The sequence below is a fragment of the Vidua chalybeata genome, chromosome 2 (assembly GCF_026979565.1).
Source record: "Vidua chalybeata isolate OUT-0048 chromosome 2, bVidCha1 merged haplotype, whole genome shotgun sequence".
NCBI lineage: Eukaryota > Metazoa > Chordata > Aves > Passeriformes > Viduidae > Vidua > Vidua chalybeata.
This window is the reverse complement of record NC_071531.1, coordinates 23630870-23649598: the sequence shown is the minus strand read 5'-3', so window position 1 is coordinate 23649598 and position 18729 is coordinate 23630870. Positions and strand designations below refer to the sequence as shown.

Genomic DNA, 18729 nt, shown 5'->3' with positions numbered 1-18729 from the left:
TCACTCAGAATGATACTGTTTTTTTGCCAGAAGATCAGTTTTTGAGTAAGAACCCAAAAACTAATTTATTTTAGAAACTTAATGAAATCACTGGCCTGGAGTTTATTCTAAGTGTTTGTTCTAACATAAAACTTTTTGTTACATAAAACCTCTTCAGATATCTGTACTGGCTTTGTGTAGAACCACACTAAAACTCTCCATCCTTGTTTTCAAACCATTGTGGCATAAATGCAGTTTATGCTAAAGAACAAATCAAATCTAATGATGAAAATTATGGGGAACATTTCTGTTATTTAGGTATGTTGTACTTTCTGCTAGAAGAATAAACCTTGTGATAAAAGTCAGAGCATTTCCAGGGTCTAAAAGAACTTCAGCATGAAAAGAAGCTGTCACAAATTTCACTGGTGTCCACTCAAAACGCAAGGAGTGCCACCTTGGGCTCGCCCTCTGTTATAAAAGCGTGCACACGTACTTTGCATATCCCTGCCTCAGCAAATTGTTCTGGATCTCCACCTGTAATGTGTATCTGTGGAGGAGTTTAAACCACCTAAACCCTTTGATGGAAGCAGTCTAGTGTCACTTGGGTTTTTGTTTACAAATCAGACAGACATATTTAGCCCCATTAGTATCAATGAGTTATAAATTCATGGCTCAGCAAAATCAGGTGCTCTGCATATTTAAATTATTCATTTAGGTTTAAATAGTGCAAGACAGTAAATACTGCTGCAAATGATCTTGCAAATATATACGAAGTATGCCTGGGTGGAATTTAAACCTGCTAAAGACAACATGCATTATTCTTTTCTCATTTATGGTGGTCTAAACCTGGGACAATTTCATTCAGATGTGATGCTTAGCAGTGGCTGAGAAATGGCAACACTTACGATGCAAATCAAACAGCAGGATCAATTGCAAATTTCAGAAGCATAAAACACATTTCTACTGCTGCAGCAAGGCTTGTCTCTCTTGACCGTAAATTATGTAATTTTAGCCAACCTTAGAGTTGGTAAGAAAAATTGATTCAATTCCTAAATAATTGGGGAATAGTAGGGTAGATAAGTAATTTGTTTATATTTTTTAATTGACCTGACTACCCCTACATTTTCTCATTTGATGCCTATGGCTTGAGAATCAAAAAACTACAGAATTAGTGTAGCACAAGACTGACATAAGAACCTGTTTAACTGATCCTGTCACAGGCAGTGGCTATGAATTAAACTGTCAGTAAAGCTGTTCATAAACTCATGTCCCTGCAGACACAATATACTAAAATAAAATATGTACAATACAAAGGGTCTATAAAATTTTAGCTTTAGGGATTGAGGTTTATTTTTACAAACTGAACTGAGATGCTCTTCAGTCCATGCTAATGTATATTTAATTTTGCATTCCTCCCACAAGAGCTTATAAATGAAAAACAAAATCACACATTTTTAGTTTTGAACTTCCTTTGCAATTATCCTACACTCATTATAAAACAAACCAGAAAAAAGTGTTAGTAATTTCCCATGTGTGACATTTCCCTTGAAGAAACTATCTATTTTCTAAAGTATAGTGAAGTGTCTCAAGAAAATGTGATTGGAACTATTTCCAAATATTTTTTTAGGAAACTCTTCAGAAAGCATGAACACATTTAAAATTATAAAAAAAGAGTAGATTTGGAAATGCTTATCTAACAGAATCTAATTTACCTGGAACAAAATTGTGTCTTGCCATACAACTTCTCTATCCGGGAACAGTGTAAGTAGGAAACTGCGTAGTTATTTCTGCAGACATACCTTGCTTTGACAGTGAGTAGCTTTATGATGACCCATGTGGACCAGAAATGAAAGAATGCTTACTAGGGATTAGAAGACTCACACTTACTCCTAAAGCAGGAACAAATTTCACACTGTCTTGCTGCTAAGAAGAATAAACTCAATATGGTCCCTAGTTGTTTAAAAAAAGCTCTAATCTCTAATAAATTACTTCTAATTTCAGTACTACAGGATATATTTGTTCTTGTTTTTTTTTTTAGTTTTTTCTTGATTTTTCTTGTTGTTGTTGTTTGGTTTTTTTTTTACTAAACAGATTATATTACTCACTAATTTAAGGGATACTTAAAATACCCAATACAATACTAGGTACAAATGCACAAGTTAACAACTTAATCCCTTTTTCACTCTTACTTCACAGTGTTGCACTACACAGCTCTCTCAGTTTGTTGATCTGTGAAATAAAATGAAACGTGACCTCCTGGGAAATATGAGGAATTGCTGTTGTCAATTTGTTTCTTGTCTTTCCCTGCCACCTTGTGGTTGCTTAGAACAGGGCACTGCTCACTACTGACAAGTGATCAATTCACAGGCTGTGAAAGCTGTTCCTCTGACACTCCCTAACCCTCCTGGCCTCTTTCATGTACTTTAAAGCCCTTACTGTCCAATTCTGTGCATGGCACACTGGGATCTCTGATCTAACACTCTGAGCGTGACATTGAAATTTACAGATTAAATAATACTTACCTGCAATTAATGTTTTTTTTCTCTCACAAAACTGTAGTTCAAAATACTTTATAAAACAGCTGGAAAAATAATTCAAGGGTGTCTTAGCATGTCCAAAGGCCTCCAAGATACAGTTTACCTGCAAAACAATATTAAAGAAGTAAAAAGAGAGGAAATAAAAAGGAAGATATTTCAAGAAACATCTGTGAGGTTTGCTTGTGATAATTAAATGGGGGAAAAAAAAGAAGACCATTTTTCATCTTGGAATTTAAAAACATACTTGGCAGGTTTTTTTCCAAAATAGAAATTAAAGTAAGACAGCTCAAAACAAATATATTCCAAAAAAGCAATGTCAGAATAGTGGAAGTTTTAAGTGAAAGGTTCACATATGAGCTGTGCTCCTACCAGTAGTTTGGATATGAGTGACTGGAGTCATATTCCTGGAGCTGGCATATTTGGCAAAAATATTAAAGTCTTTGGCAGCTTGTGAAGCTACAGTCAGTCAATACTAATACCACAACATAGGAATTTACAAGTTTTATATAATGTCAGAAATGGCATAAATTATTGATTTCAAATAGAATTATTTCAGGATTATACTAGTGAAAAACTGAAGGAAAAAAACAGTTTCAGACATTTTTATGGCATGTCTCACTAATGCATTTCCATGTTAGGCTTTCATGGTCACAGCCATTGTATTTAGCTTTTTTGTGTATAATTTGTTGCTTACACTCCTTACACTCTGACAGATTCCCTTCAGAACCTTGCTCTATGCATCCTTGAAGCTGATAGCAATGTGGTGCATATACACTTGTTCAGACATCACTCTTTTCATGAAGCTGGATGAACCAGCTGGGGAGGGAAGAGGTCTGTGGAGTGGCACAGAAGCTCTAAAAATGAAACCATTCACAATTATTAATTAAACCAGATGTCTGTGCAGTAGGTGGCAGCAGAAAACTAGTCAGCCAAGTTTTGGTTCCAGTTCCACTCTAGTAGTGATGTTTAGGATGTATTTGCTTTTAGACTAATTCAGCACTTGCTTTAACCTGTGTGACTTTATTAATTTAATGGTGCTATGCACAACTGCAGCAGGAATGAATCCAGACAGCTCTGTTCATTAAGGCACCTTAAAAAGCAACTAAATTGGAATTTCTGCTCTATTTCCTATGGGTGAGATCTGATACATTTACCATCTAAACTCAAATATCCTATCTAAGCTACTTTTCAAGGATCTTTCTATAACCAAAATTTGATAATGCTTTTCCACCTCCATTAAGACCCATTGATAGCTGTCTGAGTTGATATCACAGGTGAGAAGTTTCATCAGGAAAGGTAATTTCTATAAAGAACTTGAATTGGCAATCCAGGGTTCAGCATAATTTAAAATGTCAGTGTGAACCTTTCTAGGGAATTAAATATGGGTACATGGAAACATATACCATATTTTGGAAATTAAATATGACTGAACAAAAATTCAGAACTCTTACTTGTTTCTTAAATATATTTAGCATGCAGATATTGAGCCATATGACTTCATTCAACCCTTGCAGTTTTCCTGCAAGTTTGCAGTTTGTGTTGCATACGATTACTTCAGATGTCTCAACACTTATACTGTCCAGCAAGTACCATACAGGCAAATTTATTTATTTATTTACTGAAGGCAATTAATTTTATGTTTAGAAAACAGTTCCTTATCACAGAAATTGTGATATACGCTGCAATACTGATTTTCAAAGTGACCAAAACATAGAAACAAAACTGTCTCCACTTTGGAGATTCTTCTTATCAGATCAATGTGAGCTTAATCCCATTCCCATTCATGGAAAAAAACTTTCTTTGACTTCAAAGGTGAAAACAAGCCATTTATGAATCTCTACAGAGCTGACACCTTTTTCCATACATTTCAAATATCTCTGTCTATCCAAAAGGCCAAGGTGTTACTTCATTCCACACAGTGGTCGGAATGCTACTTACATGTTTTATCTTTGTATCAAAGGTATTTCTGCTGCAGCTGGCTCTGCAAGTGAGGTGTTTCACTATCTGTTTGCAGGCTTCAGTCTTCCCAGAACCACTTTCTCCACTGCAAGATGACAGGCAAGGAAGAGAGGGAGGAATTAGTGCTAGTTTCACAGTTGAAATATTATTTATATTTTCTGCTAGCTTTGTTTGAATGGATTGAAGGTACCTCCATCAAACCTTTATTTCAAATAACAGAAGATTTCTGGATGACAAATAAAGAAGAGAACATAGGAGATTGACTGACTGACTGTCTATGTACATGAAGGCTGTCAGAGCTGTCTAGATACATTGTCTTGTACCACAGGTCAAACCAATCAAATCTAATGCTTTCAAGTCTTTTTGAAGGTACTTATAGCACAGATTTTATGTTTTCCTTTATCTTTTGTCCAGCAAAGGAGCTCACTAATGCTGCCTGGTTTACTTTCAGACAGGGAAATTACTTTTGTGGTAATGATGGGAAATCAGAAGAAATGGAAAGTGAAGAATACAGTAGGAAGAATGGAAAGAAAATACAAAAGGAACAGGAAGGAAAATAAAAAGCTGATTGATTTTACAACCTGCCCAGTTTCTGCAATACACTCTGATTTTAGTGGTTCTATCTAGATCACTGTGATTTCTTGTTTGTGATATGGAATAAATATTCAAAAGAATGAGAATTTCTGACAGGGAAAGTGACCAAAGTAGATAAGGTAAAAGGCAATAGAATGATGAAGATGGAAAGAAACAATAGAAAAGTGGTGGGATGGAGGAAGGAAGCAAAATCCCCGACAGGGAAGCCAAAGTGGGACTCTTAGTCAGGAACTGTAGTGAAAGGACAAGGAATAATGGTGCAAACTGAAGGAGGGGAAATTTGGGTGAGATGTTAGGAAGAAACATGAAGTTTAGTTAGGGAGTCCATGAAGTTTTCTCACTCTTCCTCCTTTGTCTTTACAGCTTTTCTTTATAACTACCTGATGGAGGGCCTGTTTCCTACTATTGCTTTATAAATATTTTGTTAGTACAACTTTAATTAGAGCTCAAATCTTTCTATCTTCAAATACTATGAATAATTAAAAAAATGGGTTCTGTTTTGAAATTTAAAAAAAAATTAAAATCTAAATTTGTTAGGAAAAAGACCAATTGAAAGTGTGAAAATACCAAAGTCATGTGAAGCAAAGAACATGAGCCATAATACACTCAGGGAAAATAAAGAATCTACAATTGTCAAATCCACAGCATTTGGATTATCATCTATTATCATATATATTGCATGAAGGGGGACTTGGAAATAGACAGAACCATCACATGGAAGCAGTTAATCAAGGAAGCCCAGGTAAAAGAGTCAGAAAACAGCCAACCCCAGGCAATTTTTAAGAAATACTTTCTGCAAGTACTGAGAAGTACTCGCTTACCCCCAGTTTCTGCGTCTTAGGCAGGTTTGTCTATACTTTTATGATTTCAAAACAGTGGATCATAATTGGATCGTTACTGTTTGGTAAACAACAGTCCCATTATAAAGAAATTCTGTAAATCATCTATTTAGATGAATTCTATAATTCTATAAATCATCTATTCAAAATAAAAAACATGTAAGGAGCAATATACCTATCATTACAGATGTTGTAAATGACGGGGTTTTATTTTTTGTGCTTCATTTTCAATTCTGACCAAAGATACCACACTCATACCATACTTAACAAAAAAACCTTACTCCTGCAGCACTTGAACTTTAATCAGAAGTGATGGAAAACTGCTGACGGAATGTGTTCGTATAAGATTTCTATCAGATTTAAGGGAAGACAGGTATGCTGTTCTGCATGAATTTTTGAAATAAATCTCTTATTGTACTGTAGGGAGCATTACTACTCCAAATTCCCATTAATATAGTAACATATATCCAGGGAAGAGTGACTAAGTTCGCACACTTTTGGGGGTCAGAATAATCTATTTCTTCTCCATTTTCAGAGTCGGTAAGTGAGACACTGAGTCTTGCTCCCAGTGATTGAGGTTTCTAGATTTGAAATAAATATAGCACAGATATAGCACAAGCAAAACTGTTAAATACAAAATAATGAGTTTTGTATTTACAGTAATGTTATCTGTAACTGATCAGTCTTTCACGTTAGTTGGAAATTATATTTCTAAAATTAAGCTGAATTGGACAGTGTATTTCTAAACAATGTTTCAACACAAATATGTAACTGTACTGCAGCAGTCCACTGCATTTAAAATACATAGAATTATACTTTCAAAAAATATTAAATGGAACAGAATGCTTTTGGTGATGCTAAACTGAGGAAATCCAAAGCTTTCAATGAATTCCACTGTAAAACACAGGACTTCTCTCCATTCCAGATTATTTGGCTTAAAAATGTGATTTATGTCACAACAGTATCATTGGATATTGACATCCCTCCCTGGCTGTTAACAAGATAGACCATTTCATTTTATGTATTCATTATGACTTTTTGACTCACAAATTAGCAATCAGCATGCCATAAATCTTTAGTTTGATTTACTAAGGATCCTTAGCTTTTAACAGGACTACATTTAGGCTCCCTAGACAGCTCTTTACTTATCTTGTCAGTGCTTAATGTATTTTCATATCCTGAAAAGCAGAAGTAAAATGCAGTCAGAATGAAGCTAATAATGACAAGTCCACCTACTGGCTATTTAAGAGCATGACTAATAATATTATTTTAATCTGTAACTTCCATTAGAAGTTTGTACAAAGACAGCTCTTGGTGTTTAACATACATGAATAAAGCTGGGTTGCTACAAACTGAAAATAATTGTGAATAACTGATAGTAAGTTTTTCAGTGATTTGGCCAAATGCTTTCTTGTAAAATGCTCTATTTCGGTGAGTGAGCTTTTGATTAGATGTGAAGTGACTGGGGGAAAAATAGTATTGTAAAATGGTAATGAATTTGGCTGCACCTCAAATCCTGTGCCCAGTTCTGGTCTCCCTACTTCAAGAAAGCATATTCAAGTTCTGGAGGGAGTCTAGAGAAGGGCAACAGAGCTGGTCAAGGGTTTGGAGCATCAAGTCCGATGAAGAGCAGCTGAGGGAGCTGGGGTTGTTTAGGCTGGAGAAAAGGAGGGTTAGAGGAGACCTGATCGCTCTCTTCAACTGCCTGAAAGGAGGCTGTAGCCAGGTGGGAATCGGCATCTTCTCCCAGGCAACCAGCGACAAAACAGTGAGGAAATAGCCTCAAGCTGCACCAGGGGAGGTTTAGGTTGGTGCCCTAGAGTGACTTTATGATGCTCATATCCCCATTCATCTGTTTAGCCCAGAAATAAGTTTTACACCTTTAAGACTAGTTCCAAGAGCGAAGTGGGGGAGAGAAGAAGTGCAGAGTTTGTAATCAGGGACTGCGTTTGCTCCCCCACATCCTTCTCCTGGACTGTGTTGTCTGCAGAACAGACAGATGGTGAGAGAGACTTCTCCTTGCTTTTAGTTAGTTTTAGCTAGCTGAGCCAGAGAAGTTCCCTGGACTGTTGTTTTTTCTTTTTCTTGGAACTGTTCAAACCAGCTCTAGACTGAACACCCAGAAGAGCACCAGCAGCTCACACCTGTGGCCCACCAGGCTGGGCTGGGCCCGGGCCACGGCTTTTCCAGCGCCGGAGGGGCTGACAGGAGACTGAGTTTGTCATCTCTTCAAATTGGCAAGAGATTTTATTGCTTAATATTATTCATATTTTGTGCTAGTGAATGCTTTGCCTGTTGAACAATTTAACAAAAATAAACAATTTTTTTCCACTTTTTGCCAAAGAAATTGTTTCCCAATTTACTTTCTAGAAGAACCCTTTTACCCAAAACCAGGACAGTTGGACATCAGGTCTTTGCAGGAAGGGTGATTAGACACTGGAATGGGCTACTCAGGGAGGGGGGAGTCACCATCCCTGGAGGTGTTCAAGAAATGACTGGACATGGCACTCAGTGCCATGGTCTAGTTGACAAGTTGGTGTTCAGTCAAAGGTTGGACTTAATGATCTCAAAGGTCTTTTACAATCTCATTGAGTCTCTAATCCCATGGAGGATATTAAGATTAAAGATTCACAAGATATGAAAATAAGTAGAGGGTGAAAAGATAGAAAAGTGATGAGACTGAGCAACACATTCTTTGACTGACTACATCAAATTCACCAGATTCACTGTTTTCAAAGAGTTTGAGAAAAGAAGGATTAATAGATTTGGGGATTAAAACATTCCAGGTGAATGCCAAATTTCACAATTATAAAACCAGCATATTTGGATGAAACTTTTTTCACAGATTACTAATACAATTACTCACAATCTTGAAGTTATTTATCATTGAATCAATACTGTGAGTCAGGGTCAAAGGTTAAAATCCATTTTAAAATCCATTTCGAGCTTGGAGAGCTAAAGAACAAACTTATGGCCACAAAAACGTGAGGCAGAGTGCAAGCTCCAATACAAGCACATCATCACAGAGGCTTATAGTTTAGTCAAGGATTTATCATTTTTCTTGTCAATAGATTCTACTTCTAATCCTGATTCATGTAATATTAGCAAACATACACAGTGGTTTTGAATTCTTTACCATTGACTCTTGTTCCTAATTAGATGCAGCTACATGGAGTGGCAATTGCCCAAGAGAATTTATGAACTTGAGATGCAATTAAACCTTTTTCATTTCTATTTTGCTTTAATATATGATACAGAGATCAGTACACAAAAAAAAATCAGTTAGAGAAAAAATAAAATGGAAATCTCAACTGCTGAGGCCCAAGGGAAACTGCTGAAAGGCAGGAGGTACAAATTAATTAATAGAAAGATAAATTTTCACCTGAGGATAAAGCACTGGGGACGCTGCTCCTGGAATAGCATGTGGTAAGCTCTTTCAGCACAGGAAAATATATGTGGGGGAAGTGAGGAGCACAGTTTTCCAGAGTTACTTAAATAAAGCTGGGTGACCTGAAAAATTGTAGAAAGTTAAAATTATAAACACATTTAGAAACAGTTATGTTTCACCTCCTTAATCTTGGGTCTTTTGTAAAGCTTTCTAAGCATTATGAACAAAATCTTTCTATGTATAGAAGTGATACCTTTACAACAGCTATGAAGATCTTAATTACATAAAATAGGGCTTTAAACACAGAAGGTCTAATTAAGATACAAAATGAAACATAACTAGAGGACTTAACAGTACTGGTTTGTGCATTAAGTAAAACAAAACCTAGTAAGCTACTTTTTAATACCTTACATTTTTAGTTTTTCAGTGTCTTGACTTGAAAATTTACAAAATGAAATATGAACATCCCATGGAAAGTTAAAATAGGAATCAAAGGAATAATTTATAAACTAATCCATTCATTACATGACAGAGCACTCTCCTACAAATACTCTCTCTGCAATATAGAATAACTCCTGACACACATAGTTGGCAACACACATTACCCTTAAAGCCTGAGTAAATCAAATTTTTTTTTTCTTTTTTTTTCCCCTTTTTTTTTTTTCCCTGAGAGTATCCTGATGTATCACCTCTTTCTGTCCCAAGACTGACTTATTTATTTAGATATCAAACTATTCAGTCCTATTTACAACAGTGAAGCTGAATGAATCCTCCATGATATATTCTCAGTCAGGCCTTAAGGGCTACCTGAAAAAAAGAAGACTAAATCTACATCAATTCTCCAGGAATAATTTCAGAATTTCACAAAGTACAAAAAAAACCTTCATAAAAGTATGCTTAATGCAAAATGTTGCAAGTTTACATATTTTCCTAATATGAACTTCAAGAATGTATTTGTCCTAATTGGGAAGAAGTAAATTCTGGAGGAATGTAATGTAGAAGTGCATTTTAGTGCACTTCTACAGTCACTAAAATATCTTCCAAGTTGTACTTGCATGTTCCTTGTATAATGCTATTACAATGAGTAGTGTAGTTGTACAGTGTATTTCCATGTAAAAATGCAATAACATTATCATCTAGCAATTGCATGGAATTTCGTAAGAGGCAAAGTACATCAGTGTCCATTAATGCGTGATTCTTTGTCATCTCAGAGTGAATAATTTCTTATAAAATATTTATTTTAGCAGTATTCTATTGGAACAAAGTGTGGGCTATCAGTGCACAAAACAAAATTGTTTGTCAAGAAGTTATATACAATATTTTTTATAAAAAGGAAACATAAAATGTCACTGTTATTAAAAGATTTATATGATAATATTTTTGTTGCTTCATCCTTGTTTTAAAAATAGTATCATGCTCAATACATGTTTGCATTCCTTTTCTTTTTGACAGGTAACAAACTACATACCTCAAACAAAAAGGCTAACTAATGAGCCACACCATATAGCATGTCAGCATTTAGTGAGGAATTGACATCTTCACTTTTTATTACTTTAATACATAGACCATCTAACACTTAGAGACTTTAATACACTATCAGCTAAGCTGCTGCAGTATACTGGAGCATTTCAAAAACAAAGTGGTTTTACAACCATGGTTTCTTGATCATCTGGGAAATACCTGCATAATACACAATAGTGTGTAGATTACAAAGATGGAGTGAAAGCAATTATTATCCAAGGTCACCCAAACAATTACAGGATAAAAAGTGTCTCTTGATGAACTTAATTAAATAGATCTATCACAGAGAAGTAAAGATGCAACAAACATTCGGGAAACATTTTAATATATAAACTCTTCCTCTTCTCAGTTCTCTCACAAAATCATGTATCTAATATAAAATACACAGTGACAGGAAAAAATACCATCATCTAAAACTTTGGGGATGATGGATGATTTCCATTTCTGAAATAAATTCAGACTCCGTACTTTGAATCTGCTGCTTCTACCATAAACATCACAGCGTTTCTTTCTCTTAGATTTACTACTGTTACACACCAAGCTATGTGATACAGCACAGTCACAAATTACAATTGGCTTACCAAATTTTTAACCTTTTATAATTCTTGTAAGTTAAACAGACATATTTGGACATTCCCTGTCAGGGAGGCTGAGCTCTGTGATCTCCATGCATTAATGAGAAGATAAGAGGGGAGGATAAATTAAGTTATACTAACACTGTATCTCTAAAATGTCTGGGTGAAGTTGAAGGAGAGATCAAAACACTTGAATGCTTTCATATGGCTCGATCCCCCTTGCTGAAATGCTGCCTGTGCCTGGCACAAGCCCCTTCCCTGTGCCCAACCCAGGGCAGAGCTCAGCTGGTGCTGAGTGCATTGCTCTCTGCAGTGTCCCAGATGAGGAGCCTGGTGTGGAGCACACACAGACATTTTGAGCCTCTGTGCACCATCCAAGAATGTTATCTCCTTAATCATGCTTTGGGCAAGGGGGTGTGAACTGAAACAACCACTGTATGAAATATGCATCTATTTCTATAAGCTTGACTGCAGCAGAAAACACCAACGTCACCAGGAACTATTTTTAAACAACCAAAAGAACTCCTGATCATTCAAAGTGCTATCAAAATGGCTGTCTTACCAATAAGACACAGTAAAAATAGTTGTACCTTGGAAGAAATTTTTAAGGTTTTGCTAAAGTACTAAAACTGAGATGCTCTCCACATAAAATGGCCATATACATTAATTCATTTTAGAGGTTTGACCGTCAAATGAACTACATGAATTGTGAAAAAATATCCTCAAACTTTTAAAAAGAGAATGCTTACCATGGTAGAATAAATAGGAAGTTCTTTAAATGGGTTAACAAGCAACAGTATATTACCAATGTAGGTCTGAAAAAAAGAAGACATAATTACTTTATTAAGTAATAAATTAAAATTTTAAGGAGGCTTTCTTCCAAAAAGAATTCTCAGCAAAGCCTCTTAAATCTAGCTAACAACATGCTAAACATAATTCATGAGTTCTGAGCTTTTAACTCCACGGTTTGAATTTGAGATCTAAATTTACATTTTGAACAGAATTAATTAGTATTTTTGTAATAAAACTGAATTCTTCAAAACTGAAAATTATTCAGAGAAAAATTGCACTACATATATTATTGGTAGATTATTTGAAAGTTAATTTGTAACTTACCACTTGCTAAACTAAAAAAAATGTCACAGAAGCTGCTGAGTTGGAAGGGACCACAAGGAACATTAAGTCTAACTCCCAGCACACCTACCACATAAAAAAGCTCCTCAAGAGATTTTTTATGGAATAGGTGACATAATTTAGAAATGCTATACTGGTTATCCAGAGCCAATACAGTAAAATATGTTGCTTGTGGGGTAAGATTGAACAATTGATACATATACAAGTGTTTATGCAAGTGTATGTGTATAGGAACATATGAGCATGCACCTAGAAAAACTATCCTGACCATATCAGAAAGAGTAAATCATTTAATGATTGCACGTTTGCAAGATTTTACTATTTCATATTTAGGTCTATTGATGGATGAGAGGCTGGACATGAACCAGCACTGCACTCTTTCAGCCCATAAAGCCAATTGTGGCCTGGGCTGCACCACAAGCAGCATGGGGAGCAGGGTGAGGGAGGGGATTCTGCCCCTCTGCTCTGCTCTGGTGAGAGCCCACCTGGAGCACTGCATCCAGCTCTGGGGTCCCAGCACAGGAAGGACATGGACCTGTTAGGACAAAATGAGGGCCACAAAGATGATCAAAGTCCTGGAGCACCTCTGCTGTGAAGATAGGCTGAGAAGTTGAGACAGTTTAGCCTGGAGAAGACTCCAGGGAGAACTTAGAGCAACCTTCCATTACCTAAAGGAGGCTACAAGAAAGATAGGGAGGGACTCTTTATCAGGGATTGTAGTGACAGAATGAGGAGGAATGGTTTTAAGCTGAAAGGAAAAAGATTTAGAATAGCTACTAGGAGAAAAATGTTTACTGTGACAGCGGTGAGGCACTAGAAGAGGTTGCCCAGAGGATTCCTCATGACTGGAAATATGTAAGGACAGGCTGGATGGGGCCCTGAGTTCAACATCTTCTACTGGAAGATGCCTCTGGCCATGACTGAAGGGTTGGAATCAGATTATCTTAAAGGTCCTTTCCAACTCAAATCATTCTACAATGTGCATTTAAGTGCAAGATTGTAGGCCACTCTTGCTGCTATACTTTTCACTCCACATAAATAACTGCTGCTATTAGAACACAAAAATTGCCAGACTTCTGTCTCTGAAGAGGTCAGACAGTAAAGCATCATGTGAACAGTTCTAGTCGTGTTGTCTTTTTCAAGATGAAGCATTTTGATTTGGGGAGGTGGGAAATATAGTCTTTCATAGTAAATGTACTGATTTTCTTCTAAAATGCATCAATTTATTTCCCTTCTCTCACCCACCTTGACTTCACTGTTGGGTTTTCCAGTAGAATGAAACTTTATAAAGCTTCAAAAAGAACATGAAGCCGGAAGTGTTTAGTGCTAATGAGAACTTTGGCTTGGAATTGGAGCCCAAGGAATTTTCCTTCTAAGTCTAAGAACCAAGTCAAGATGAAAGCATCTTCAGCAATGATGCTGACACTCTACCAAAGCACAGTGGCTGCTGTTGAGCAGAATACTAGTGATCACTGCCTAAAAATTCTATTAAGCTAAGAGAATTCCAGAGTAGAAAATTCTTTCAGATGAAATCTTCAGTATCTTAAAATAAAAGACTTCCTCTGTGAATCTTCATTAATTCAGTTTGTTATCTGGTATCTTATTTGAAAGTGAGATAAAGAAAAACAAATACTCATATAATGAATATTTTTTAGCATTTGATCCATGATTCCAAACCCCAGATTTTTTTTAACATTGAATGTCATAACACCTAAAATTGCAATTCCCATAATTTCAAATGGATTCACAGCAACATAACAGTTCCCCATATTCCTTTAGTCAAAATAGTGTAATCAACTTATATATTTTAAAATAATATGCATATTTCACATTTACATTCCACTCAGCTGTTTAGTAAGTTAGTAATAAGTTATGGGCAAGATATGGACAGGGATACAAAAATTTATTTTGGTATTTAGATGATTAACCCTACTATATGATTATTTCTCTGATGCTGGAAGAAATGAATAATTAAAACTCCCATGTAGAATTCTAAGCTTTTTAAATCTAAATTTCTTTTACATTTCCAGTAATTATGCTCTGTTAAATTAACATAGCACTGAAAATGGAAGTCTCTTTTGGTGGTTTGAGAAGGAAGATTACAAATCATGGTGGTACACTCCTGCCCCAAACACACTGTGATCTAAGTGACCTTAAAACACTCATTTGTGACAAGTATGTTCATCAATGTTTACCAACTTACTTCCTCCATGAAATAAACACACATAAATTGCATTCAAACCTGTCTGAAGTGATATTTTATTTTTTCTTTCTCCTTTTTCCTACACAAACTCGAGGAACTGCAGGGCTTACACACACACATGCCCTCATCTATTTAAAACTAGTCATGAGTTCGAGGCAGGTTACTGTCTAGTAGTTATGATAATAATCCTATTTTTCATATTCTCATTTGGTCTTTTCTGAAAGCTTACTGTTGATAGGTGAATAGCAACTCACATATATCTGATTATTGTTGAAACGCTTCTGAATCTCATAAAGCAGGCTGCTGTCTGTTAGCTCACTCAGAGAAGCCAGGTCATCATTTGGAGCTGGAGGCATTAGCTTGATCTAGAAAACACAGATTAGAGAAATAAAGTAACTTCACAATGAATCATTCTTTACCATAATATTCTAACTTACAGTATAAACCAAGACCACTAGAATTTATGGGAAAAAAATGCATTAGGAAATTGGAAAGTTGTGACTCCTGATAAATCCACATCATTAACTGTAATCAAGGGAAGAATATAAAAATTATTGTCAACATTATGGTGTATAACTGCATAAGTCTGATGGGCTCTTAAGAAGATACCAGAGTGCCATTTGCAGTCCTTAAACCCATAAAGATTCTTGGATCAAATGCAATTTTCCTGCTCTCTTCATTAAATGTTTATAGAAGAAGAAATCAAGAAATTAGTTACTGGACTTGTAAAGTATTTCTTGCAGGATTTAATGAAGCTCTCAGACCACTCTTTATCATATGGAATTTGAAATTGTACTTGAATTTTTCTTGCAGAATAGAAGTAAATTAGTAAGAAATTGAAAATGTGCTGTTATGGAAACCAGAAGATAATCAGAATAGTCCACTGTAGCCAAAACTGGTGAGTAAAATTGTTTAACACTTTTGAGATTAGGGTGAATAATATAAACTCTGCAAGGGTAAGTAAAAACCTAATGAAATAAAAAAGATCCAAAAGACTGAGATAGGAGACAGAAGAAGAAAGAATCAGTGATAATGGAAATTTGATTAAAAACAAGATAAACACTGACACATTAAGCAGTGTGCTTATAAATAGTGGTCTATGCTTAAAATGTAGTTTGATTCATTTTTTATGTCAGCAAAATACCCAGAAACAGAAAATTCTCAAATGAACAGCAATAGAATTAAACATTTTGTTCAGAATTTACTATAATAACTCAGGGTCTATTTTAAGAATGGCCAATCAAGATGAAATTTCTTTCTCCTATTGTTCTTCTTAAAATGAAGACTCAAGAGAAAAGCAGACACTGCCCTTTTTGGTGAACACTTCAGCAACTTCAGCTTTTGCCAGTGACAGGAGATAGAATCAGAAGCAGACTGGGAGATACTGGAGGGAACATGGAGCATGCTTCTGTCATGGGGAAGAGCCCAAAGACTATGGATGCTTGTATTTAGTACTGGAGATCTGACACAGAACTTCTAAGCTGCAGCTCAATTGCCATGGGTTCAAAGTCAAGTTCAGAAAACCTGATACTCAGATTTCACTACCTGCGCCTTACAGGTGTAAGGCATCGATTCTCTACCTATTGGAGAGGTTTGTTCCTCACCCCATTAAAGTGAAGATTCCTCAGTCACACAGAAGATGGCATTTCTTGCTCTTTTTGTTTTTAATCATGGCAGTTGGATGTACAGCTGACTCAAAAACAACAATTCCACTTGGCAGGCAAAACAAAAAATTAAATTACATTTTGGCATTTGTCTTTGATGATGTACATTGGAATAGAAAAAAAAATAACCAAAGAATTCCATGATATTTTTAAGTGTCTTGTAGACAGAGAGTAGAGAGACAAGTCTGTGGTGTCCTTTCCTTAGCAGTGTGCTCACCTGGCATGAAGGAATAAAACAGGAATCGGCCTTCACTGTGTGCTATCAAAACTCAGAATATCTGTGCCATAGAATGAGCTTCTTTTAATCTATCTCAAAGACTAAACCTCTGCTAGGTATCTGTAAATAAAAGCAAGGTTTGGATAAAAGTACTGCCCTGGGATTCTCCATATTTTCTGAACTTTTAACACACTTCTTTATACATTCCTGCTTCCTATCAGCTAGCACACATGCAGATGAAACCTGGATATCATTCAGGTCACATGACAATAATCATTTTCCATAGGTCATTTGGACATGGCCCCATCTCTGGAGGGAGAAAAATTTTGCCTTACAGATGTCTATGGACTCATCCCACACAGCCCTAGACCAGCAAACAGGCATTGGCTTGCATTTATTTCATAATCTAGGCATGACCAAAAATGCTCATTCTGTAGGTATGGTTAGAAATGTGAAGTGCTTAGTAAAACTCCAAGTAAGGAAATAAAAATATTTTCAAGTTTTTTCTACAAAGTTTAAGATTTGAAGTTTCAGCATTTTCTACCTGACTCATTGCATCAAATTCCATAGTTCAAGAAGTAAATAGCCACATAGAAATAAGATACTCTAAATCCCTTAAACTCACAACTGATTTGACTTAAACATTATGTACCTTATTAATATCTTATTTATGAGCACTTTAAACTTCCATTCTCATCCACTTTTCTGAGTATACAGTGTTTTTTAGCTCAATGCATCCATCTGCCTATCATTAATTGCATCATGTATATATTATGAGACATAAAAACAAAAATAGCTATACATACAGCATATGTTCCAATATAACTATGTCTCTGGGAGTGATTAGTTTTTAGATTTGTGCAATGCTTACAATGAAGATTTCTATTTACTTTATTCAATTGCATATATTTAAGAACATTCAGAATCTGCTCATATAATAGTCTTTAGCTATATATAGTTTTATAATTATATATATTATTAATTATATATAGTTATATATATATATATATATAATTTAGTTATATATATTATTTGGTTTTTTACATACTTGTGTCACTGAAATATATATACATTCCAGCTCTTATGTGTAATATTATGTTATGCACAGCTGAGCCTTATCTGCGTCATACTCTATCACACAATTCATGTGGCCAACAATACATAAACAAGAACTATAAGAAAATTTTCTTTTTTAAAAAAATATTCAATTAAGAGAAAAAATATTTAATTTGTATTTATTTGCAGCATGAAGCATGTAATTCAATTTCAAACCATTAATTTGAATCTGCTATCAAAAAATATCCTTTCCAGATGAGAGGAAGATAAATTGAGAATATAAAAAAATTCTGAAAATTATTCATGCTCCTTTCTTTGTTTGGCAGCACAGATCTTGACATTACTGATGATCAAAGAACACCTTTTACCTAGGAAAAAAGCAAAAGCTAATACAAGCCAAAAAAGGTCCAAAATGCTTTATTGAAGTAGCCACTTCATCCCCATCTCCTATACTTCAATTAATAAAAATCTACATGGGAAATAATATTTTCTTAAGTTTCTTTTTCAGCATTTTTGCAATTATATAAACCTGAAGCAATATATAAATTTGAACAGTTATTTCTTTCCAAACTAGAAAATTACAGGCTTTTTCTATTAAAAATGCATGTCTGAAATGTGCTAGGATGAATTTTTTTTTTTTGATCCCCCAATAAAGGCCTAATCTGCATGCCATATTGCCTAAGAATGTGTGGAATTTCTGACATAAAGCATACAAAATATCATCCTGATATATTTCAATAATATATGAACATAAAATCCACGTAATGACACCACATAACCTATTGAAAAATTAAACAGAACATGATTACTTTGAGTGTAGTTTGAATGCAACTAGTAAGAATAAAAGACAACTCATTAGAAACTCAGTAGAATTAAGATACCCAAAAGGCAGGAATAGCGGGAAGGGGTTGTTCAAATATTTCCTTTTGTATCAGCTCTAAATAAATAATTGATAATAAATAATCTAACTATAATAAGTAATAAATATGATAATAATAATTTATTATAAAATTTAATAAATTATCTAACTTCCCAAATTGTGAAATTAAAAGATCATAATAAA

At 35.1% G+C, this 18729-nt stretch overlaps 1 protein-coding gene across 1 annotated transcript in view; it reads right to left on the bottom strand.

The window, feature by feature from the left end:
• Positions 1–18729, bottom strand: part of MYO16 (myosin XVI) — a 353672-nt gene that overhangs the window by 147026 nt on the left and 187917 nt on the right. Inside the window, exons 11-15 of the mRNA XM_053935810.1 lie at positions 14984–15094; positions 12142–12207; positions 9291–9418; positions 4455–4560; positions 2502–2619 (exon numbers count right to left, since the gene is read on the bottom strand). Coding sequence (XP_053791785.1) covers positions 2502–2619; positions 4455–4560; positions 9291–9418; positions 12142–12207; positions 14984–15094 — 529 coding nt within the window. The remainder of the gene's footprint in view (positions 1–2501; positions 2620–4454; positions 4561–9290; positions 9419–12141; positions 12208–14983; positions 15095–18729) is intronic.